At 37.1% G+C, this 26,023-nt stretch overlaps 2 protein-coding genes across 3 annotated transcripts in view; one reads left to right on the top strand and one right to left on the bottom strand.

Annotated features, from left to right (window-relative positions):
• The window catches only part of pcxb (pyruvate carboxylase b), a 156,269-nt gene extending 151,454 nt beyond the window's left edge, over positions 1–4,815 (top strand). The window contains exons 20-21 of the mRNA XM_079459290.1: positions 1,005–1,145; positions 3,599–4,815. Coding sequence (XP_079315416.1) covers positions 1,005–1,145; positions 3,599–3,850 — 393 coding nt within the window. The 3' untranslated portion in view covers positions 3,851–4,815. The remainder of the gene's footprint in view (positions 1–1,004; positions 1,146–3,598) is intronic.
• A 12,367-nt stretch (positions 4,816–17,182) lies between these two features.
• brms1 (BRMS1 transcriptional repressor and anoikis regulator) lies at positions 17,183–25,871 on the bottom strand. Of its 2 annotated transcripts, XM_079459304.1 has the most exons (12): positions 25,749–25,871; positions 24,882–25,008; positions 23,127–23,321; positions 22,766–22,856; positions 22,468–22,595; positions 22,131–22,210; positions 21,310–21,406; positions 21,101–21,193; positions 20,387–20,451; positions 19,744–19,783; positions 18,624–18,732; positions 17,183–18,493 (listed from the first exon to the last, which is right to left on the bottom strand). In XM_079459304.1, exons 3-12 carry the CDS (start codon positions 23,317–23,319, stop codon positions 18,376–18,378), a joined length of 1,014 nt encoding a protein of 337 aa, XP_079315430.1. In that variant the 5' UTR covers positions 23,320–23,321; positions 24,882–25,008; positions 25,749–25,871; the 3' UTR covers positions 17,183–18,375. The 2 variants fall into 2 exon arrangements, with proteins under 2 accessions (XP_079315430.1, XP_079315429.1); XM_079459303.1 differs by lacking the exon at positions 24,882–25,008.
• Between the last annotated feature and the right edge of the window lie 152 nt (positions 25,872–26,023).

Raw genomic sequence — 26,023 nt, 5'->3', positions numbered from 1 at the left:
CCTTGTACAAAAATGTGCCAACTATATTTCACCCTGTTAAATTTATAACACTCTGGGATTTGACCTTCTAAGCTTTCGCCAAAAGCCTGACTGCTCTCTCACCGGGAGATTTTCAGAATCTGAGCCGCCATCCGCTTTCAAAAAACTTTATTAGCCCTCTTTATTGTGTCTACGGTTGTAAAAGTGATTAGCATAGCAAGATGGTAAAGTACACCGCTTTTGTGTTCGCAATATATTGCTATTAAAATCCTTTCCCTTTTTGTGAGCGTTAAATGTGTCATGAATTTGACTAATCCATAAACAACATTCAGCGGAGAGTTTGACATTGTAATGTTTTAGTTTAAATCGAGTTATTGTTAAGCATCACATTTGTGCTCATCTCAGTCTGAGCCCTGAGGTCTTTCTCAATGTTTTGACTGGATCTTAACTGTGTGTTTGGCAAACCCCATTATAAGTGGTTAAGTGGGTGTTTCCTGGCAGGCGTGAATACGTTTCTGCTACGAGCGTCGTGACAGCGAGACTCGCATCTCTGATCACGCTCAGATGCACCTACAAAGTTATTTCACTTTGAAAGTAAAAATGAGCTAGTCTGAAAAGTTTGCCGGCGAATCTCAATTATCACCTGGTTTTCAAACCAGGTCTCTTTAAAAACGAACACAATTTTCCTCGGTTAACATGCTTAATATTACATTTCTCGGGGACTGCAGTTATTTGTTTCTCCACCCAGCTGAGCTGTCCAAATGAGATGTTAGTCGTGGCTGATTAGCCTAGATTAGCATGTGCTATATTAAGCCGTCAGTGAGGCGAAAGTGAGCACACCCCGTAATAGCATCCTCTCCAAAGCACAGACCTCATCCTTCCCAAAGGCCTGCGTTGTACACCTATCCCACCAAGCCTTTTATTTTGCCCACGTATTTATCTGCAATGTTTCTATACAGTATAAACTCGAGCGTTGCCTTTCATTACTCATTCTGGAGATCTCTCCTCTCTCGTTCCTCTGTCAGGTTGAGCTGGAGAGAGGCAAAACACTGCACATCAAAGCTTTGGCCATGAGTGACTTAAACAGGTCTGGTCAGAGAGAGGTGTTTTTTGAACTCAACGGACAGCTGCGTTCCGTCTTGGTCAAGGATACGGCTGCGATGAAGGTAACCCGCTGTTTATTTTCCTCTCTCGATTGGTTTGTTTCATCGCTGCAAAGCAATTATCTTGACGCAAACATTACACTCAATCATTCCGACGTGTTTTGCGAACGCTCCCGGTTTTTCTCTCAAGGTGTGAATAATTTCCGTCATAAGCAAAGAATGATCTTGTTCTGGCTTTCATGGGCGTTTATCACTTAGGCAGGAGTGTTACAAACATTCAACTTTAAATTAACACGTTCAGAACGAAGCACCATGTATGTTACTTCCTAGGAATTTTATGACCACGAAATAACAGTTCTGCACGATCTATCTTAATTATATCCAGGTCCCCTGATGATAACATCCCTCGTAAACAAACATTCAGATATGCATGATATTTTGGAAACATTTATTTTGAATGTTTAGTCTGTCTCGGTAGGCCAAATTGGTTGTAGCACACAGTTGTGAGGAATGAATTGCGCCCACAGATTAGCACCTGTTCCACTAAAGGAATTATGCAAATGAGGCAGACACAACCAAACATTTTGCACTGAATGCAATTTGCGTGACGCGTCGTAGATTACAGAGGACCGTTGGCCTGAAACCGTATACCATCACATCGACGGTACGATCCAGACACCTGAATTTGATCTCTGTAATGCTGAAAGCTCTCAATTACACCTCACATCATTTCATGAATAACTGCTGTTACCATCACCTCATAATGTGCACAAGAATAAATATCTGTTTACTGTCTGCTTTCCGAGATGGTAATCGCTGCTAAACTGCATTGCATGTGGATAGGGAATAAGGTTTTTGTGCTGAATGCGGTTCACAAAGTGGCAGAGTTTATGGGTAGAGTGCAAACACTTACTCAGCACTCGCTCTCTCTCTCTCTCTCTCTCTCTCTCTCTCTCTTTCTCTGCACCTGAACAAAAAGAGCGAAATAATTTGTCCTCGTGAGACATTTTCACCACATTATATGATTTTAAGAAATTGTTCCTATATTTTCAAATGCAAGCTCAATGCTTTTTAAATGAAACCCGTAATTCATCTTAACTTCGAACCAACTCTGAGATGAAAATGATATAGCTGCTTGCTGTCTGATCACTTATCATAACTTTATATAACCCTCCTGTTATGTTTGAATCTTCTGAAAAGAATTCTGATTGTATTTTTAAACCTTGAAAGTAAGTAGAAAAGACATTTATATTATAATATCATAAATATATGAAAAATAATGTGCTCGGTTAATTCATTTTCTTTTCCTATGCCTGCTGGAACTAGAGCTTGAATAGTATGAGGTTTTTTAGTTTGGTTTTGTTTGTCTTTTCTTTGGTAAATATAATCAAATATAGACCATTGGTCTAGCAGCACTTTATTTTTAGAATTAAATTTCTTTCAATCTTGCATATAATTAGATCTTAAACATATTTGTTATACATTTTCTGTTGGTTGTATTTTGTTTAAACATTTGTGCAGTGTTTAAAAACTGAAACCGAAGTTCTTCTGAACCAGCGTTGTTTACATCTTTCGAAGTGGTCTATTGACGGTTTCAGCGGCAACAACATAAACAAACGTGGCCCAAATTGGACTTCTGGCAAACCTCCTCTAAGAATCAAAAACTGTTGAGTAGTTTTTATTTGATTTAATACAATCAACATACCATAAAATATTAATATAAGTTCATAATATAACATATTTTTTATATTACTAGCAACAAGCCAGAACGATAACCAAACATAGACTGGAAGTTAACCTCGTGTGTCCGATGAAACAATCCATATACAAATCAACTTATATTAATATTTTATGGTATGTTGATTGTATTAAATCAAATAAAAACTACTCAACAGTGATGTTGTGTCCTAATAGTTTATTTTAGATATTAGGTAGGTAACGTATAAGTCAAAAGAAATAACATTTTAAATTCAAGTAATATATTGTATATTAAAACATTTAAATCACTGCTAAGATTTGCACATAACAGGAGGGTTAATTTGATCTGTTTATTGGTTATTTATGAAGTTTAACTTCTGCTTGTCTTAAAAACAATATTTGGTAACACTTCAGTATAGGTGGCAACTCTCACTATTAACTAGTTGTTATTAGCCTGTCTATTATTGGCATATTATAAGCACATATTCTGCATGACCATACCCTAATCCTACCCAATACCTAAATCTAACAAATACCATACTAACTATTAATAAGCAACAAATGAAGCGTTTATTGGGGAAAAGTCGTAGCTAATGGTTTGTCAATAGCGAGAATTGCCCCCTGTACTGAAGTGTGACCCAATATTTTACTTTTGTCTGTAAATCAAGTAATAATACCATCTCTTGTGACAGATTCATGTTTCTTTCAACAAAGATAACAGGTGGATCTGAAGTGGTTTGTGTGTACAATGTTGTCATTGACAAATGTTACAGTTGCTCATTGCTTCTCCTATAACAAATCAATTTCTCCTCCACCAGGAAATGCACTTTCACCCTAAAGCCTTGAAGGACGTGCGAGGACAGATCGGAGCTCCCATGCCCGGTAAAGTGGTAGAAGTAAAAGTGAAGGAGGGCCAGAAGGTGGAGAAGGGTCAGCCGCTCTGTGTCCTCAGTGCCATGAAAATGGAAATGGTTGTCAACTCGCCAATCTCAGGCATTGTATCCAAGGTGCACGTCAAACTGGACAGCAGCCTGGAAGGAGACGATCTGATTTTAGAAATAACTGAATGAATTTGAAAGGTTATGTTAAAGGGGAACGAGGATGGCAAATGCATAGCAGGCAACGGGTGGGATTTTGTTTTTACGTTTTGTATAATTTGATGGACCTTCCATGCTGTTGCCTGCCATTTTGACCAGGTTCTACATCAGCACAGAATTTCTTCTTAGGCGGTGCTGTAATTGGTTTTTAGACTTCGTACATTTTCAACATGGTGTACACTTATTGTGTCATGATTTCAGTGCCAGTCTAATTTACAACATTTCAGCTTTGTTATATCAGTCTAAACAGATGTTTATAGGTGAAGTGTTTATTGCCTGTAACCATAAACTATAAAGTCTTTATGATTCACACTTTGGTATTCACTTTTAGTTCTGTTAATACACCGAGGAGAGTATGAGACTCCCACTTGTGTCTTGTGAATCAAGATTTATGACTTATAGCCTCGAGGAAAGGAGGGCATACTACATCTATATTCCAGAGATTATTTTACTTGAATGAATGAATAATATATAGGCGTATTTAGAATTCTGTTGACAATCATTGAATTTATATATATATATATATATATATACATATATATATATATATATATATATATATATATATACACACAGGGTGTGTTTGGGAAAGAGAGTGAGAATGCGCAAGAGGAGCAGTTTGATATAAATGTCATGATTTTAAAATGCATTAAATATTGCTTAAATATTAATACCAGCTGAAATCACATTGTATAGTGTTGTCATGGCAGCCTCATTTTGCACATGCTGGCAAAAGCAATAAAGTTGAGTAATTACAAAATATTCAAATTGTTGGGTTGTGTCAGTGATTGTTTCAGCGTAACGCTATCGTACATAAACATTTTTTCTTAAACCAGCCATTATTTTTGACGATCTCATTATAAGAAATATGATTCTAGCTAATGCACTGTGGCAAATGTGTGTGTGTGTGTAATAATAAAGCTTTTAAAAGTTGACGCATAACAAAGTCATATTATTTATTTCTCCTTCTCTCCGTCCTTGCTCTTTAATCTCTCTTTCACCTTTCGTGGGGGTCGGGTGCAGGGTTCACATGGGTCCTCAGACCATGGATTAAAAAGCAAGTCATTACCCAACCTGTAATGAAGTTGACATATACACACTTGGACCTTAAAATACTCATTCGATATTAAGTAAATGTACTGGTGCAGTATGTTTAATGTTAGATATCCCACCTAAAGCTCAAACAAACTACATTTCAATGCTGCAGAAAAATATGCTTTCATTAAAAGAAGAGCAGAGCATTAACAGTTTTTTGAGTGTTGCATTTTTAAATTGTCAGCCATTTTTTCTTAAATAACCATTTTAGATCTTTAATATACTTTTTTATGTACATTTACAAGTCATGTTCAAGATCAAGTACATGTTACATTCATAAAACAGGTTGTGAAGTTGCAGTGACTGTGAATGTATTGCATCAGATTACATCTAAGACACATATTAAATGCATGTATATGCAAATTGACCCCAATATCCACACCTGAATATTTGTATCTGTAATAAATCAAAATCTTTAACACTTGTTGTAATAGTGGTAAAACCGCCCTAAAAACATGTCTTTCCTGTGTATTGTATTTTCTATTTCAGATCTCTTTATAAACATTTTAAATGACAGTACAAAACGGTACAAAAGAAAAAAAGTTAAACTATAAGAAACAGTTCATATTAATCCTGTGCATTGTATTACATTTACAGTTTCTTCACTAAAAGCATATAGAAAGACATTATCATTTAATTTTAATATTATAACATATTATTTTGTGAATTTGAAGTTTGAATGTTGCAAGTTATCCCTAATATTAATATCAATATTAAAAATATTCAGTCATTTTGACTCTGTTATTAACGGTAAGCAGCACAAGATATTTCATGCTTGTCACCTTTAAAAAAAGCCTTGATTATAGTCAGTTTAAAATGTACTTTGACATTTTAAGATGGATTTTAAGAATTCCCTATTGAAAACAGGATATAGAAGTTCCAAAATAAAAGTGTTCAAACTGATTGCAAAGTTAATACAACCTGTAAAGATCAGAGGACAAAGGTAATTGTATATTTAAAGCATTCCCTCTACTTTATATTATGATTCAATCGGAAACCGTTTAATGAAAGAAAGTTCAAGTTTTTTTTAAATCATAAATCCAACACAAGGTTCTCCCACATACTGAGGTTATGTTCTCCCACATTTGTGTGCTCGTGTAAGGGAGATGAGAAGGAAAATGTGTAAATGAACTCTACTCAAGCCTTTGGAAACCCTCGGTGAATACATCAACATACTGTAAGGCAAAAGAACGCGAGACAACCACAAAGGACATTCACGAACATACAGACACTGACGTTACCAGGGTTACCAGGGCGAAAGACACATTGCGTTTGTATGAAGCTGCTTGGTAAAGATAAACTCTTCTATTATGTGTTTGCGTATAGAAGGAAACTATAATGCTAACTAAGGGAACAGTGGAACCAATATGAAATTCTGATGTGGAATGTGGGACTTTTACAAAGGCTATAATCAACTACTTGACTATCGACTTTTTTTGCACAAATTACTGTTCAGTTTGTATTTGTGGTTTATACACTCACCTAAAGGATTATTAGGAACAGCGCATACTAATACTGTGTTTGACCCCCTTTCGCCTTCAGAACTGCCTTAATTCTACGTGGCATTGATTCAACAAGGTGCTGAAAGCATTCTTTAGAAATGTTGGCCCATATTGACAGGATAGCATCTTGCAGTTGATGGAGATTTGTGGGATGCACATCCAGGGCACGACGCTCCTGAGATGAGTAGTACCCGGTGGGGTCTTCTGCTGTTGTAGCCCATCCGCCTCAAGGTTGTGCGTGTTGTGGCTTCACAAATGCTTTGCTGCATACCCCGGTTGTAACGAGTGGATATTCAGTCAAAGTTGCTCTTCTATCAGCTTGAATCAGTCGGCCCATTCTCCTCTGACCTCTAGCATCAATAAGGCATTTTCGCCCACAGGACTGCCGCATACTGGATGTTTTTCCCTTTTCACACCATTCTTTGTAAAACCTAGAAATGGTTGAGCGTGAAAATCCCAGTAACCGAGCAGATTTTGAAGTACTCCGACAGGCCCGTCCGGCACCAACAACCATGCCACGCTCTCAATTTCTTAAATCACCTTTCTTTCCCATTCTGACATTCAGTTTGGAGTTCAGGAGATTGTCTTGACCAGGACCACACCCCTAAATGAATTGAAGCAACTGCCATGTGATTGGATGATTAGATAATTGCATTAATGAGAAATTGAACAGGTGTTCCTAATAATCCTTTAGGTGGGTGTATAGTCATGTGCTGTAAATGTATGGTATTTAGCAAACGTGATGCATTTTGGTTTCCAGTTGAAAGCAAATTGACATGAAAGTTAAAGTAAATTGTGTTTTGTTCAATAGTACATTATATTTTCAAAGTAACGTGATTTTATTCATCTTAATGTTCGTCCATGTCTGTAGATTTTCCTGCTTATCAGTTTTAACATTCACCCTAATGGTTGCGCCTTGTTTAATAAAATGGAAAGTGATACAATAGAATGTAAGAAACTGAAGATGTGTTGAATTAAAGCCTTGATGCAAGTGAAAGCATCAACAACCTTTTGCATGTAACACGCTTGCCTCAGTAAGACCTTGAAAGTGCTTTGTGGCTGATTTTAAAAGCAATAAAACTGTACAGCATTCATATGGAATCAATGAGAATGTGGCAACCACTACGTCATTGCATTCTGTTCACATTCTTTTCACTTAACTGTGCGCAGGTCAGGTCAACCGAGGATAAAACTCTCCTGGACACTTAACCTCTCGCTCCATCTACTCTTTTGCACTGTCCCCCTTCTCTCCATTTCTCCTTTAGATCCTGCTTTCCCCACTTTGTGTGCGTTTCTCCGTCTTGTTTGGCAACAATATCCAGAGCGAGGGAGTGATGAAGAGCTTTAGGCTGTACAATGATAGAGAGCGAGGGATTAAAGGACACGTGAAACAGATCTATCCCTGCAGGCCACACGCACTGCGTCTCGCTTCACCTCATTCCTTCATCTATCCAGAAAGAGATGGACGTTACTCTTTTCCTCCCTTTTAAAGGTTAAATTCTCTTTACCTCTCCTCGCTGTCTGAGACTGCCTGTCCTCTCCTGTGCTCCCTCTCATTTTTCTTCTTCGCCTTTTCCCGCGTCTGTCTTTTACATTCTCTCTCTCTCAACGTGTCATGCAATCCATTTCTTCTCATCATACTGTGTACAAAACAACCTATAGAGCAGTGTGTTCTCCATCCGCACACATTCAGATTCAACATTCACTTGCGGACACAATTGCTTTGTTCTGAAAGCTGTTCAGCTGTCTGTAGGTAACACTTTGAGGAATTAAATTAAAATCTGGTGTGACATTCGGGCGCCTTCGATTCAATTTCATTTACTGTCGAAACCTTTAAAGTTAATTACAGTAAGCATTATGTTGTGAGTGGCGGAGCTACTAAAGGTTGCATTTATTCAATCTGGAATGGCAGTGGTTTTGGGGGAAGGGACATCATTTTTTGCACAAGGGCAAATTTCTTCGTGGCAAATACAAAAACAGTTCCGACGATATCAGTACAAGATACTATGTCTAATAGTGTCATTAAAATCCCCATTTACCCACTATTTGACTGAAGGACTATATTTTAACCATTATATTTTTGTGCTGTGTCTTTATGCGTATTCAAATACGCTGTTACCATAGAAACATGCTAACATTATACACTATGATAATCAATTTATGAGTCGAGGCGTGTGCTATTTGTGTGCTGTACATAGCCTAGGTGCTCCAAATATTTAACATGTTCTGTTATAGTTAGGATGTGCCCTAAAAGGCAGTTGCCTACATAGGCAGCATTGCAGATTTTGGTACAGAGCTGGGCCCATATTCTTAAAGTTCTCTCGTGATTTTGCTTAAAAACTTCTACGTAGGAGTCTTAGCTTAAAAACGATTCAGGACCAATCTGAGAGCAACTCTGAGCAAGGAAAATAACAAAAACTTGTATCTTAATGAGGAGGCGGGGCTGACCCCGTTGCTATGAATAACACGGGGTTGTAAAGGATGTGATTGGTTGGTGGGCCAAGAAGGAAAAAGGAGCGCTTTTAAATATAGGGTCAATAGTTTGGAATTGCACATGGATTTTTTCCCTGTTTTACTGTACTAAAAACAATACAAATCTGATAAACCATAAAAGTCATATGGAAATTCTCATGCATTGCAACACTTTTCGTCCATTTTCTCTGCTGCTAAAAAAACTCTTTAAGAAGTCTCTTAAAAGTCCTCCTCGCTGTTGCTCCTTTAAGAGATAAGATCCTTTATGAATTACTTTTTTCTTTACTAGGATCGTCTCTGTTATTTTAAGGGGGAAAACCCAATTTCTAAGAATTTTCTCAGAATTTTGTCACTTGGAGCAACTCTTTGCGCTAAGATTTTTCATCAATACGGGCCCTGATGTTTTGTTTCTAAAACTCCACTTGGTCAAAGCAACACTTAGAAAGCATCACAACCACTAAAAAGTGTAAATCTTGTGCAGATGAGAAAACAATGCATGCACAATCTGACTTTAGGGTCAGTAAAGGCTGTGCTAAATAAATGTGTGCACATGATGCGGATTAAGCTTGATGTACAGTATGAGTATGGAAGAAAATTGATGTATGTATGAGTAGAATAAAAGCATCCAATAGAGAAGAAAACTCCTTTAATGGAGAAGCAAAAGACGCATCATCTTTGGAAAGAAATAGGTCATCTTTGCAGATAAAGGAACAAAGAGAAAAACTGTGAATTAGAATAAATGAAGACAGCAGAATATAGTGGCTTTGGTTTAATGCAGTGTTATAAATGATGGAGGTGGTGGTGGTTTGTAATTTGTTGTGGTTTGCTGAAGTGGTTATTCTTTTGTTATGGGTTGTCAACAAAGAACACTCAGATATCCTTCATAAAGCTGACAATCAACAAACATTATTTTAGATTGGGTCTTAAATAGTATTTATTCTACTCTTATTAAAAAGGATGCTGTGAGGATATACAGATATTGGTGTTGTGTTGTTCAGCTCTTGAAACTCTGGAAATGTGTCTTTACAATTAATTCCAGTGTATAAAAAAACTTTGGTAACTGGATTGTGAAATTAAATGACATTGAATCTTAAGTCAGTCCAACCTACTGAACGCAATATTGGTCCCTTATAAGCTATTTGCATGAAATTAAATTGCATCTGGCAGATGCTTTTATCCAATTCAACTTATTGAATTAGTAGGCCTGTATGTGTTCTTTGGGAATTGAACCCATAATCTTACTGGAAATACAATGTCATCTTCTCTGACTTGAGGTCTGTTGTCCTCATAGATGACAAAGCAGAGAAGCTAAAAGGCTTGTCCTTCCATCCTTACATGCTCATTCATCTCTCTGATAATTCATTGCACCAATCTGTTCTCGCCTAGATTGCATCATTTCCTTAATCTTTCTGGTCTTCATAACTCTTATCATTCACAGCACCACTCCTGCATGTGTTCAATCGCCCTTCCATTTCACCTCTCTTTCTTTCCATCTCTCTCACTCGCTCTCAATTTGTATTTCTCTTTAAGGCCAAATAACACTCTGCACTTTGTTGCACTTTACATTATTGGGTTTGAGTTTAGCGTTTCAAAGGTTTTTCATAGGATTGGCTTCATTATTTTGAACCCAGAGAAAGATTTGGAAGAATGCTTGTAACCAAACAGTTCTTGGACTCCATCGACAACCATGGTAGGAAACTTTTCATCTGTTGAACACAAAAGAAGATATTTTGAAGAATGTAGGAAAGCAAACCGTTCTGGGACATCTGAGATTATTTAAGGAAGGACAGATTTACTCAACTCTTGGTTTTCGAATCATTAATATTGACATATTTGGGATATTATATTCAACTAATCCCCCCTGCATCCATTATTGTGTGTTTCTCTCAGTTGCTTATCATGGTTAATTCGACTGTTCGGTATCAAGGACAGGTGGTCCAGTAGTGTGTGTCTGCAAGTGTGTTGTGTAGATGACAGGGAAGTTTGTGTCTGCCTTCATGTGTGTCATCTCTAGGTGGCTCTTGGGGTTCTCACGGTGCCCTTTCAATTCCAGGAATGTTCTGTCATTCTGTGTTTGTGTCAGCGGTCCCGTCACACTGTCACAACAGGGGGGAGGAGAAAGGGGACAGAGAGAGAGAGAGAGAGAGAGAGAGAGAGAGAGAGAGAGAATGCAAGGTTGAACAGGAAGAAGAAATGTGACCCTGCCTGTGAAAACCAAGCTAAAGTCTTAGAATCTATAATTTCGAGAAAATGAGCATCACAGTTTGATTTTTAGCATTAATGTCGCTTTGATTTTAATCTTTGACATGGCTTTACTCTGTCAATATTACACGTATCAAGGTTATTTTCACAGAATGTTCTTTACATTATTGTTTATATTGATTTTATGTGGAAAACTGTAAATCACAAAAATGACTGTAGCTAGGTTTTCACAGGCAGGGTTAAATATTGTTTGCCTGGAGATTTTCTCCAGCCACACACTGAGCTGAAACTCGTGTTAGCTGCATTTTAAGGGCCTCAGGTACAACTCTTAATGGCACAGTCGTGTGTTTAAGGCATAAAGTTAATCTGGCTTCATTTTCGGAAAATGACCGGCTGACTGTGAATTACCCTGCGTATTACTTGGCTGCTTAACAATAATGAAAACGTGAGCATGAAATATTGACCTGATTTCAGTGCGCCGTGTTTCCCTGTAGGAACAATGTTCTTTACTTCTTGCTTTTGCAGCGTGCTATAAATAACAATAAATCTGACTTTGACAGAACTGAGCATTCCAGATCAACATTCAGAGAGCAGGGAACTCCTTCACAGACGCAGATTTTTCTCTCTCCTCCTTCAGGCCGATGTATAACGTCTTCGTTTGCCCCCATCTTGTAAAGATCACACAGACTCTCCCTTAAACACCATACATGACACAACCTGTGTGTATCTGCTCTCTGACTCATACACACAAGCGCTGACTTATTCATCCGTGAAACCAACACTCACTGATTCGGTTACATTCTGTCTGGTCGCCAGCGTTTTAATGCTGGAGTGTTAGCTTGTATGCGTGTGCGTGGGTTGTACTTGCCGTTGGCCTGTCTACCACTAAAGAAATGACGTGCACAAATGCAGATCAGTTATTAACATTAAAGCCACCCGACAGATTTTTATTAAAGGTCAACTCGACAGCTTTTTAAGGAAATGTCATAGCATGACATTCATGAAATTAACTTGTTTGATGCCAAATGCGTAAATGTACGTTTTTGTAATATTGTAATTCCACTGAACAAACAGGGTTACTATTGTTTGACTATTGAAAACACCATTAGGTCTCAGGAAAGTTTCTCTATTTCTCCCAGAACTATTAAAACTTGTGAAACACAAACAAGCTCATTTCTTTTAAAGCTATTTGATGAGTCCATCTATTTCTCAGGGTATTGATTATTTTTACAAATGAATTGTCACAACAATGGCCACTTGTATATAATATTAATGATATTGCTATAGAATATCCAGTATGATATAAGTTAAAAGAAACACATTTAGGTTTAGAGGCCCCTAAATCGTATTGATGGCGCACATCAAAAAGATCTAGTTTTGGAATCTTACGCTCTCTGGTCACATTTTATTCCTGATATCCGTCCATCCATTCTGTCTCATCTCAAACAAAGCATTCTTTTTTTACTAATGCGTTAAAGGACCACTTCATACAAAACTGAAAATTCTGTCAACATTTACTCACCCATAAATTGTTCCAAATCTATATAAATGTCTTTGTTCTGATGAGCACAGAGAAAAATATTTGGAAGACAAACCATAGTAGAAAAAATTGCTTTATACAAATTTCCTTGTTCTGATGAACACAGAGGGAGAATGCTTGTAAACAAACAGTTCTGGGGCACTTTTGACAACTATTGAAATTTTCCTAGTTTATAGTGGCCAAGAAGTGTTTGGTTACAAGCATTCTTCCAAATATCTTTCTCTGTGTTCATCAGAACAAAGAAATCTACACAGATTTGGAACAATTTGAGGATGAGTAAATAACGCAGAATGTTCTTTTTTGTGGGAACTGTCCCTTTAACAAGTGTAAAGTCTTTTTAGAGTGGGTTGGACCACCTGAAAGCCCCCCTACTCCCTCTCTCACTTCCTCTCTGGTGATGCATTCCCCCGAGACTTTACATGGGCGACGAGAGCATAAGACTCTGATTTTTATTTTAGCTGTTGCTCTGAGGCGGTGGGTGTGAGTGTGAGTTATTACAGGGGATTAGCAGGTAAGCTTGTGTGTTTGAGACCTAAGTGTGTCTGAGCTAAATTACTTTTTGTGTTTTGGTTATAATACTTAATGGACACATTTTGAGATTATTAGATCATAAAAATCAATGCAGACACATCTCTTTGGATATCTGTATAAATGAATCTGTGTGGGTCGGCTTTGGGGTAGAGCGATTGTAGTAGACTATAATAAATGCAGTTATTTTAAACCATTCATTCTATAAAATACCCTCAGTAATACAGATTTAAAAACGTGTGTTAAACTCATCATGTGATTAATGTATCACAACCAAAAATTTAAAATCTGCCGGAGAACATTTTTATTTGCACAAACCTTTGGTCCTTAACAGATGTGTGTATCTGTGAGTCAATCACACATTTACTCAAACACCTGATTTAAAGATCACATTGGGTGTATATCACACCTCTCTTTAGCTGCTAAGGGGGAAAGTTTCTTCCCTCTGGTGAAATTCTTATCTCATTTAGTTAATTACTGTCATCGCTGCTTTGTTAAGCCTTTCGTATACAACACATTTCACACACATGCACACCCTCACTCTCATGCAAAATACAAAATAGGGTTTTTACAGAAATAACACGCATACATGCTGCCAGTTATCACACATAATTATAATGCACAGAGATCTGAATTCTATCGACCTCACATCTTGTCAAATGTGTTAGGGTTCTTTAAAACATTTCTCATGCCCTAAATGTACATATACAAAACATGCATATATATATAAAAAATTATATGTAAATAATTCATTGTTATTTGTACATCAGCTGTAGGTTTAGTGTAAAGCTAAAATGGGAAGAATCATAGTTATCATAGTAATTTACAGATGCCAAATATTCTTGGCCCAAAGCACAAGAAAAACAGTTATAATATGGTGTGATAATGTGATGCAATATGTACTGGCTAAGGCTGGTTTTATTTTTTGTACAACCCTAAAAATTTAAACTATAAAATGTAATTCTAAATGTTAAGCCATTGGCACCAACATTCTTTTCAAATATTTATTATTATTTGTGAGGAAGCATGGCTCCCTATGTGAGATGCCCAAATAAAAAGCAATATTTACCTACCAGAACATTTGACGCTTTTTAATAAAGCTCTCTTATATGTGTAAAATTGTATATGAGTCAGTGAGTTTCTTATAGCATCTTCAACACAGGCTGGTTTATTAAAGCAAATTGAAGAGAAGCACTAAGGAAAATCCAATAATCTCACAGCATCTTCCTCATTCCCATGATTCACCTGTGCAGCTTTGGCCAACTGGGACAGACTACCTATGACACACACACACACACACACACACCTGCTCTACTGACACGACTGTCTGGATTACACTTCCTGTCTACCAGTGTCTTTCCCAGACAGATCATAATGCTCCAATCTTTATGCCTGTCTATATTTACTGTATCTCTCTCTATTTCTCTTTCAAAACACATCTGTCAGTCTCAATAGATTATAACATATTAAACAGTTTATCACACTGTAGACGGTTTCAAAGCAACAACACAAACAAAGTTAAAACCATCAACGCTTTTGTGGTTCAAATTTACGGTACACATCTGTAAATAAAAGAGTCCCTGTACATTATTTCTGATAACAAGAAAAATAACAAGTAAATGACATTAGCTAGCAAGTTAAAAGTGTGTCTAGCCAGTATTATTTTGGGCTACCAGCAGAAGAACCATTACTTGGTGACAAAGTTACACGACCCATTCAACAAACTATTTATTTACTAAAATTAACCTACAATAAAATATAGGTATATTATTAGCTACTAGCCAGACCGATCAACAAACACAGACCTTAAGTTAACTTCAGGCCAGGTGCGTGCGACCAATGAAAGCGTCTATAGCTCTGTCCTTAAGACTAGTGCACACTTTATTTATTTAACTCATCGTATGATTTCCTACACACTTGCGGTTTCTAAAGGTAGACAGCATAGCACAATGTAACACAATTTTTTGTCTGACAGAGTGTGAAAATTAATATGCATACACAACTATATATAGAACATACAACCATACATTAATTCAGATTAAGAATATATATATATATATATATATATAAAACACTAGGCTAGCATAGGTTTACACAAAAAGTATAATATAAATCAGGTAAATATATCAATAAATAATAAAAGGTTTTGAATATTAATAATAAATGGGGGGAAGGGTTAGTTGTCTCCTTAAAATATTCCAGAAAAGGGCTTCAGACTTTCAGAAAGAGTTCTGACTTTTGTTTTATTTTGAACCGAATGTTTTCCATCCTGAGAGCGTATAAAAGGTTGAAAAGCCATTGGCGATAAGGAGGGGAAACGGCAGTCTTCCTATTCAAAAGGATAAGACACCCTGGCCAGTAGAGTTGCAAAGGCTACACTATCGGCCTGTTATGTATTTAAATGAAGATACCTTTTTCCAAAAGTCAGACAGTTTAGGACAAGACCAGAATGAATGTGACAACGTGGCTGGTTCAATTGGGCAGCGAGGGCAGGTTGGATAATCAGGGAATATTTTGTAACACATTTTTAAAACTGTAATTCACTTTTATTTTGACCGTTTCTTTATGAAGTTTAACATGCTGAATACGGAAATTGCATTGTTTAAAGAGAAATTCACAAATTTATATTTCTGTATTATTAGTCGTACGCAAAAATTACAAGGTGCTGGCATAACACTGAGCTCAAAACAACAGTTTAATATAACAAAGGTATAACAAAACTTTTTAGGACTAATATTGTTCTCACCAACCATCGCTTCATAGAATTTTCTGACAGTGACAATTGGAAAAAAAATATATATATGAACATTTGTACAACACCAAGCTACTGAAATCATTTGGGATTGAAGTTTTATGTGCACTTCCCATAAGTAACACTACAAATACAGAGTTGCTGCATATGTAGTGTTGTAGTCACTTGCGATGTCCAAATAGGCCCACAATTTACTTCACGTTGTCAATTTTTATAATTTGTTTTGGTTCAAGTCAATTCCATATCTACTTGCAGTATATGAGGTCTCATGCTGCCTAAGAAGGTAGCTACCTATAATATGTAGGTAGTAGACAGCAAGAGCGTTCAGCAAGTTTTGGAACACTCTCCATCTTACAGCACATATTCACACCGTCTCTCTCTCTATCTCTCTCTTTGTCTCCTGCTCCTCGCACCCACAAGCTGGGATAATAGCGCTGCGTCTGCAGCTTGGCAAGATGGACAATGTGCAGAGAGAGAGAGGGTACGAGACCATCTCCAGTGACGTGATATTTAGCTCAGCCAAAGCTTTCAGTGAGAAGAGGAGGTCACACAGCAGGAAGAAAGTCAGGACAAGAAAGTTGAAATGAAAAGAGCTCCATTTCTTGGCTCTGAGGTATTTAGCGGGTATTTAACTGTGAATAAAAATGACAAGAGCAGAATGAAGAGATCATGTTAAAACAAAAGCGAGTGAGTTGAAAACGAATCGGACCGAAAAAAAACAGTTAAAGTAGAGACTGATAAACATCCAGCACAGTTGTTTTTACTCTGCTTCTCTCTGCTTAACTCACTGAAGTGTCTGCTTCCTCATGTCCTCATACCACAGCACATATAAATGACGGAGAGCTCACAACTTGTGTTAACTAGACCAGAAGTAAATGAGGAAGAACAAAATAAATCTGTATTTCAGCTTGTCCTTTAATCCTTTAAAAATGCTCTCTCATTTGTCTAGTGCAGCATGGCAGGTATGTGTGTGTTTGTGTGTGTGTGTGTGTGTGTGTGTCCTCAAACATGGATTTCCTTAATCTATTTCTTCACAACTTTTAAAGATCTGTCCACTGAATTCTTCATTTAGAGATGGCTTTCAGTTTTTCCATTTCCTAATCTTTTTGTACCTTCCCTCTCTTCAAACTGTAAATCGGGAATAACACAACCTCACACACACTCTTGAATCTTTAACTTCATCAAAACCCACGGATCCAATAATTGAAATCAGGTGAATGTTTAGAGACTTTAATTTTCAGATTTAACAATTAAAACGTCTTAAAATTTCTAATCCCTGTTGAGCACGCATCAGTTTTACAAAAAATATCTGTTTTCATTCCATAGTGCATCTACTCCTAAAATGTAAAGACTAAGTGACATCTAGTGGCTTACCCCAAAAATGCAGAAATGATTTGTCACGTGTATGTACACCTAATGCATTTACTACAGCGCCATATGGTGGACAGACATGGTATCTGATTAAAACAAACACTGTGTTTTTGACATAGCCCTGCGAGTCATTACACAGCAGATGTAATAAAAGATTAGATTTTAATAATGCTTCTTGTTATAAATACATGGTTATCACGAACAATTCATAAATACTTTAAAAGTACCCCTCGGTCATCAGATACGTTTTCAGATGTCTATAAATATTAGAACAACATTCTTTCAAAATGTACAGAATAAAATCTATTACAATTTGTATTTTCCTGATGTGCAGTTATAATAAAAGTTTGCATTAAAACAGATCATTTAAAAGGAGCAGGTTTTGCAAAAGATCGTGTGTAAGTGATCCCATGACCCATGTCATGTTTTTAGTGCATCCAAACTGGACTTTGAATTTTATATGATTATGGTTAATGCTTCAGGTTCTTTTGAGACTATTTTGTTAAATATGTTAATTCTGTCTCATTTACTCTAGTTACTCGAGTTGTTCCAAATCTGTATAAATGTCTTTGTCCTGATTAACAAGAAGTCAAATTAGCTTCATAAATGTCTTTGCATTGCTTGCGTCATATTGTTTTAATTGTCAAACAAATCTTAAATGATTCTAGTGCATATCAAGACTTCATACGAGGTCAGTATTAAAAATGTTCTTGGTTTAGGGAAATCAAATGTAAGTCTAGAATTATATGGTCTATATATGGCTATCATTCTGTTATCAAGCTGTTAAAATATTTGGTCGACAGTATTCACGTGAAATAGTTATTGAACTGCTTTTTGTTGCAGTAATAGTGCATATAATATGTTTGTCATAGAGAAACAAATGTCAATTTGTTAATTTGGGACAGTCTCTGGTCTATTTAACAGTGCATGCATAGCCTTATATTATTCACAATTTTAAAAGGTGTCGGTAAATGTGTGTTATTTGGTAACTATTAAAGGGTAGGTACACACACTCGCCGATTGTCTGCTCTTGGCTCTAAGCCTTTCGTATTGTGTATTTGCCTTTCTGAAGCTGGGAGACGTAGATTTTGGTTTTGCTGCCATCTGTGTGCTTGAACCAGATCTCTCCTGCGCTGATCCCTGTTATTACAGCCCTGAGAAAAACACAGCAAACAGTCATGCGGATCTATTCGATGAGAAATCGCTCCACATAGTAAAACACAAAACCAAAGACAAATGAGGAAAGAAGCAAAGAAAAAGAAAAGAGTCTCGGGCTGTACTTACTGCGCTGGGCTGTCGTCGCTGATTTCCAGAACAACGCTGTTGCCTTTGGAGAATCTCTCTCCATCATAGAGTAGAGCCCCACCTTCACATCTCACTGAAACCTGTCTGTCTGAGAGACGAACACGTTCATCCATTATCAGTGCACGTTATGCTTCTATAAAGTTATCTCCTCTCTTTCATACACTATTTTACAGCCCATTTAATCTGAACAACGGATAGAATGTATTATAAAATCAAGAGCAGCCCTTGCTTATGGTAGCAAACGAATATGTAAAAGCTGGCATATATTATGAAAACCAGTTTCATGCATTTTTAATGCATTTTAATGTCAAAACATTTTCCAGGACAGCTTATTATTTTCTAGGAACAATATACAGAACCCCAGGGCTTCTGGGATGGATGGGATCCTGTTAAACTGTGCTTCAGATATTAATGCACATCCTTAGGTCATGCAAACTTAAAAATAAATAAAGAATAGAGGGATGACAGAGGGAACAAGAGTGTCGTTTGGATCAAATGAAAGACAAATGATGGAAAGCAACAAAAACATCCAAGCATCTGTCTCTCACAAAAATAGATCAGGACTCAGTTAAATGTGACATCACTGTCAAAGTACTTTCAGGGAAATGGCTTCATGCATCAATTGTCTGTGACGTTAAACAAAATCAGAGTCCAGACAGAGAGCCTGTTAGTGTGGGTCAGGGATGAGGTTATTATTGATTCAGCTGTGATGGCAATACAAAATGGAGAACATGCTTTTGATGCCATTTATCCTAGAACAGAGGTTCTCAACTAGTTTTCATATTATACACCAAGTTAAGCTATTATTCAGAAAACATCCCAATAACAAGAAATACTAATTAAACCACTTCTCAACGTAACCCTTAATGTAAGTATACTATCCCCTTGATGGTATAACATACATAGCAACAGAGAAAAATTGAGAGACAGCGCTACAACATCCTTCTTCGCGCCATAAAATCCATTCATTGGTTATTGTGAGAGAAATGATCGGTTAAACTAGGTTCACAGAACTACCATGAAGTTCTTAGCCTAACTAACGGAAAAATAAAGAGACGGACATGTTTAAATGAACACAGACTATTTATAATTCACTTACTTTCTGCCTTCTTTTTTAAAGGAATCAGCGCTGCTTTAGCCTGAAAGACAGAGACAAATTGACAAAATTGTTCACTTGAGTGACTTCAAGTTCAAAGTTTATTCGACACATACACAACCATACATAGTCGACGTGCAGTGAAATGCTTTTCGATGTCTGAATAAGAAAGAGACAGGAAAGGAAGGAAGGTTAAACTATATAGAAATAGTGTAGGGGAGTGAGGAAGTGTCCATGTAAAGTTCCGGTTGCTGTGCAATATGTATATATATATATATATATATATGTAGTATACAATTATGTACAATGTGTGTGCAAAACAGTCCTGTTGTCGTATGAGTGTGTGTTACGCAGGAGAGTTCTGGTTGAGGGCCCGGATAGCCTGAGTGAGTGAGTGACTGAGTGAGTGAGTGAGTGAGTGAGTGAGAGTGAGTGAGTGAGTGAGTGAGTGAGTGAGTGAGTGAGTGAGTGAGTGAGTGAGTGAGTGAGTGAGTGAGAGTGAGTGAGAGTGAGTGAGTGAGTGAGTGAGTGAGTGAGTGAGTGAGTGAGTGAGTGAGTGAGTGAGTGAGTGAGTGAGTGAGTGAGTGAGTGAGTGAGTGAGTGAGTGAGTGAGTGAGTGAGTGAGTGAGTGAGTGAGTGAGCATACCTTCTTAATGGCCGTCCAGTCATCCAATATATCAATGTCTCTCAGCATATACACTATGTACGGCCCTAAGAAACAGACATGTACAGTAAGCAGGAGGCCAAATACATATATTTTTTTATTTAGATATGCAGTGTTAAGAACTATCCTGGTAACCAAAAGATCCCTGCCCTTGAGTTAAAGTATGAATCTAGGGTAATGTGTGCTGCATTGTGTAGTGGGGTATTCAATTAAAGTTTAATGAGGTCCAGCCTTGAAATTTCCTTTCCAAAACTATGTTAAACATAAAAAATATGTTGTCTGGCAATTCAATACAATATGCAGTATGTGCTTCCTGTATGAACACTTATTCTGTCTCCTCTGCACCACAATAAAACATGCGAGATGTGACTCTCTGTGCTTTGTCTGTATAAATAAAAAACGCTGTTTGTAATTAGATTAACTCACCAGAAATAACCAGAGGCAGACAATTAGTGGACAGATATTTCGCTTTGGACCCAAGGTACTTTCTAGACCGCAGCTAATTGTCTAATAAAGCTAATAAACCTCTCTGTAGGTGCACTGTAAATCACTTTAGATAAAAGTGTCAGCTAAATGACTAATTAGAAATTAGCGTGAAGAAAACCGGGTGTAATTAGAAAGGTAAGTCTTAAACGGTGATGGAAGTGTTAATGGAATGAGATAAAGGGATGGATGAATCTAAAGAGGGTCTATTACCTGACACTAGTGCTGCTTTCCTCTTCCTCTCTGGGCGAATCGGTTGACTTCTCCGCTTGCACTTCTTCATCCTCACGTCATCATCCCACCACTCTGATTCATAAAGACGGCATTGGTGTGGGAATGGATAGTAAAAAAAGTTCTAATTAAAATCCACAACAAAAACAGAGCATATCCTACTCTTTACTCTCTGATAAACATGTGTTTACCGGATGTGATTTCTACACTCTGTTTGTCCTCCTCCAGTCTGCGTATCTTCTCCAGCAGTTCTGTTTTTATGGCATCACACAAGAGTGTCTTCTCACTCTATAGAGAAACAAACATCGCACGCACACTGACTTACGCTCACTAATATGACTCACACGTATCACTGCACTGTCAGCGACTGTTTTGGCACAGACATGTTTACGGTGAGCACCTTAAGTGTAGTACTGACAGTCGATTATGATGGATAAATGCATAATATGACATATTTATTCTTTGGTATGGATGTAAGGATTCGCTGTGAGTTGGTTGAAATAAAGTCGGTTAAGATGTTAAATCGATCGCAATACATGGTTTGAACAGCAGGCGCCGCTGTGTTTACTGCAAACTTGGTTAACGTGGCTGATATTTCTTAAAAAGTTTAAAGTTAGGAAAAGCACTGCCAAAGCCTTAGTTTGTTTATATTAAAGCGACTTTTGTATTATGCGTTTTTATTTGATTCGTAATTTGTTTTAAAATTGCTATATACTTTTGTTATTTGACACAAAATATGTATTTTACAAAACAAATGGGCAGCATTTGAGAAATAATAAAAGGGCAGTTGTTCATTTTAAACTCATTCTGTAAAAAAATAACAAATAAAATAATAATATCGTGAGATCAGAATCGTGAATCACATCGCATTGTGTGGGACATCACAACTTGTTTTAAATTCTTAGGCGTTACAATAAAACAGTAAAAATATGAAGAGGTTTAATATAGTCTTATGAACCTGGATATGTCTGTATACTCTGGATATGTGTGCTAGTTCTGTTATTTGTGTTACCTCTAGATGTTGTCTTGCCCCCTGCACCTCACATTCATGTTTGTGTCTGACCACCTGCAGACAGAGTTCTCTGTACACACCTAGAGAGTGTGACAGTAAGATAGTTTGTGTATCCGTAAAACTGCATAACAAGTCATTCACTTCCTGCTGTTAAGAGGATGGCTATGAACTGAATTCTGGCCGAAGAAGTCTTAACAGAAATAGAATCGAAATTTGATTCTACACAAGAAAAATATATATTTTTAAAAAGGCAAAACGTGTGACTGTGATATACACAGAGATACAAGGAAAACACTCTAGGAGCAATACGTCACAGGCAAAACATGACAAAAGTTACCTGCTACTTGTGTTCTCTGCTGTAGGTTTTGTTGCAGTGTTGCCAGAGGATCTCTGTACTCTCTTGCCTTCCCCGTTAAAACCTCATCCAGTTTCATTTTGACCTGGTTCAGGCGTTCTTGAAACAGTCTGTGATCGAAATAATCAATAGCTAAAAAATCATCCACAATCATCCAAAACTCCAGAGTTTAGTTTCTTGATACATTAAACTGTCACTATTCATCATCTTGTCTTTTGTTGTGACAGCCATTGATCAAATGACTGTTATCAACCTTAAATCTGTCAAAGACTTGTCTTACTTGTCTTTTAGCTCCATGAATTGTTTTTCCAAGTCAGACATTTCGTCTAGGCATTGTGTTCGTCTTCTCTCGCAGTCTTCATCGTCCATTTCTGACAGAGAAAAACAGATCCGATCCTGTTCATCCATGCCGTTCAATCTCTTTTCTTATCAGTAGTACCATTTCAGACTTAAACGCATTAACACACAACTACACCGTTGTCTAAAGCCTTAGATAAGTTCATTCTTGCATTCATTCTGTATATCGCTATATGTTATTTGGTGACAGGACCAGGTCCATTTCTTTAGGATTTTTGTGTAGTATTCACCGTAACAGGTGTCGGTCATAACAGTGGTCACAATGTGTGATGATGTGAACAGACCTGAACTTTCTTCCTCTTCTTCTTCCTCTTCTGCTTCACTCTCCTCCAGATCACTCTCCCGGTCTTCTCCACTCTCCTCCATTGTCTCCTCTGCTCTCTCTCGTTCCTCCTCTACCTCACCATTTGTCTGAGGAAAAACAGGGTCGGCCTCCATCTCCTCTTCTGGCTCCCTCGCAGTGGGCTGAGCCGGCATGACTATTAAGAACAGTGTAACAACAGCAGAATTAATTTATGATGCCCATTTGTGCCCCAGTGAATGACCCAAAGAAAACCACCAGTAACATAAAATATTTATAGTAACAACATGAGTCATTAGTAAATGATTAAAATTACTCATTCTCATCATTAATGAAACATATAGCATTCTTAACAGCTCAGTAGTTCACATACATTCGTATTAGTAGGGCGCTATGAAATCAGTTAGACTTTTCCCAAATTCCGTTTTGTCCGTTTTAATTTTTCCGTTTTCTGTATTTTTTAGATACAATAGTCATATTTTTGTCCACATGAAAAATACTTCAGTATACAATAGAATTTACTCATTTACTGTAGTAAGACACCTAAAACACTACAGTGTTTTTGAACTTATCAGACAAATCCATAAAAAATATGGCAACAACTAGGTTCATATAAACCAGCAACTCCATTCTGTTTTTTTATTTTTTTTTATTTTACTAGTACATTTACTTTAATAAAGGAAATAATATAATATACTATACTTTATTCACGTGGCTGTGTCATAATTTTGTATCTATTTTAACCTGACTTTTATTTTGTTATTTTGACGTGTTGTTGCAAAAACATTTTTAGTCCATGTTTGATAGTAGCTTCACTCAAATGAAGTGGTGAAAATCTCATGGTTTAAACTCTTAAAGCAGTTTTCGAGAGGAAAGCTCATGAATTAAACTCTCAGAGCAGCTCTGGAGATGTGCTTGCATACCTACATAGTGAGATATTGTAAACAAAAGTGTCTTGCGTGCAAAGGAAACCGCTCGATTCATTCATTCAGAGACACGCAGAACAGACAGATTACATATTTAAACCAGATCTGAATCCCTAATGATGTTATTTAAAGCACAAACCGAATTTTATCAGCTGTTCAGTGCTATTTTCAGCGCGTTTTACATCAAATTCCCTTTTAATGCCTGGATTCCGCGATTCCGTCCGCGGAATTCATATGGCCCTACATATACAAGGACGTATACATTTTATGATATTAAAATAGCAAAATTGTCTCAATATTATCGTGGTCACATCCCATTACTGTGTGAAATGATAGGTTTTCCGGGCCTTTAACATAGAGAACAATATGATAGATATTACCTCTATCAAGGTCCAGCTGGTGCATTTTATTTTATTTTATATTAGGGAGGTTTAAGTCAGTTTTGTCTCATACTATACCTCATACGGCGAAGCAACAGTTACGATTAGAGGACAAAGAAAAGAGGACAGGATATGACATGGTAAATTTGTACGTCATTGCAATGTTTATTAAACACTTATGGCACTTTTCTCCAAGTCTTCATTTGTCTTAAAATATCGCAATACATATTGTACCACAGGCACCACACCGAGGTATTACAGTCACTGCGATATTTTGATATTGTTACATCCCTAATTCGCATGTTTGTCAAAATATGAGCGTTCTATATAATAATATGCACAATCACAAATGACATCTGAGAGATACGGTGGGAATTTAAACTTAAAGTCACAGTTCACCCAAAAATGTCAATTCTTTCTTCATTTATTGACCTTAGAGTTGTTCCCAATCTGTATTCTTTTATTTGTTCAGAATATACACGGACAAAGACATTTGGAAGATGCTTCCAAACAGATTTTACGCCCCATTGACTACCATAGTAGGAAAAATGACTTGATCCTGAACGCAAAAGAAAACATTTTGAAGAATGTAGGACACTAAACAGGTCTGTGGCACTTTTGACTACCGTTGTATTTCTTTTACTATGGTAGGGGCAAAATATGTCTGGTTATAGGCAATCTTCCAAATATATATCTCTGTGTTCACCAGAACAAAGACATGTATTCAGATTAATGAAATTAACTAAATTAGGACAGAATTTTGGGTGAACTATCCCTTCAATGTGCATATAAATACAGCTGAACAGATAAACGCATTAGGACCAATTTCTGGATATATTATACGAGCACAGGTGTGTGTTATGTACATCCTCTAAAGGCCTCACTTTACAAAACTTACATTACAAGCAGATTACTCATTCTTACTCATTACTCATGTCTTATAAATTACGTGCTACACGTAATAATAGTAAACAAACGCTCGTGCTGAGATACAGTAGCGGATTTAAAATGGTTACAACTCGCTTTCAATTGTAGTTTCAAACGTGAAACTTCGCACTTCATACAGAGACAATGTGTCCCAATCTACATAAAGTAAAATCCGGTATAGTGATGTTTCCCGTGAACCAAATACCCTTTATAATGTATTAATACTTCGCATTGTCACTTTGTTTCGTTGTAATGTGTTTCCATTCAGATGCTCGATCTACTCGTGAACGTCTTCCCGCAGATTAACCCATATTAATAAACCAATGTGTTGCGAACTATATTAACTGCACATACAGCCGTAAAATACATTACCTTATAGTGGATTATCGCTTAAGTCTTGAAAATGTGGCATCATTTCGAGTACATTTGCTTTTCGAGGCAAAGTTGACATCGAGCAAGTCTACTTCCTCAGCATTCGTACGTTCGTGTCAACGTAATGTCGTTTTGGAACGCTGGCCAATCAACGAAGACCTCGCGTTCTCAACGGACCAATTAAAAGTGTAGAATAAATCATCGCGGACTCATCGATGTCAGTACGGTCATAACTGGCCACTAGTTGTCGGCGCACAATGTCAAAGTACACACTG

The sequence above is a fragment of the Barbatula barbatula genome, assembly GCF_947034865.1.
Source record: "Barbatula barbatula genome assembly, chromosome: 1".
NCBI classification, from domain to species: domain Eukaryota; kingdom Metazoa; phylum Chordata; class Actinopteri; order Cypriniformes; family Nemacheilidae; genus Barbatula; species Barbatula barbatula.
Note: the sequence above shows the minus strand (reverse complement) of the source record. Positions and strands in the feature narration are given on the sequence as shown.

Bases quoted from the DNA above. Each gene is read 5' to 3' on its own strand.
- brms1 (XM_079459304.1), bottom strand. From the start codon at position 23,319: ATGCCGGCTCAGCCCACTGCGAGGGAGCCAGAAGAGGAGATGGAGGCC. The intron at 22,596-22,765 runs GTAAGACAAGTC...TTTCGATCACAG, and splicing joins TTCATGGAGCTAAAAGACAA to ACTGTTTCAAGAACGCCTGA. The intron at 22,211-22,467 runs GTAACTTTTGTC...CACACTCTCTAG, and splicing joins GCAGAGAACACAAGTAGCAG to GTGTGTACAGAGAACTCTGT.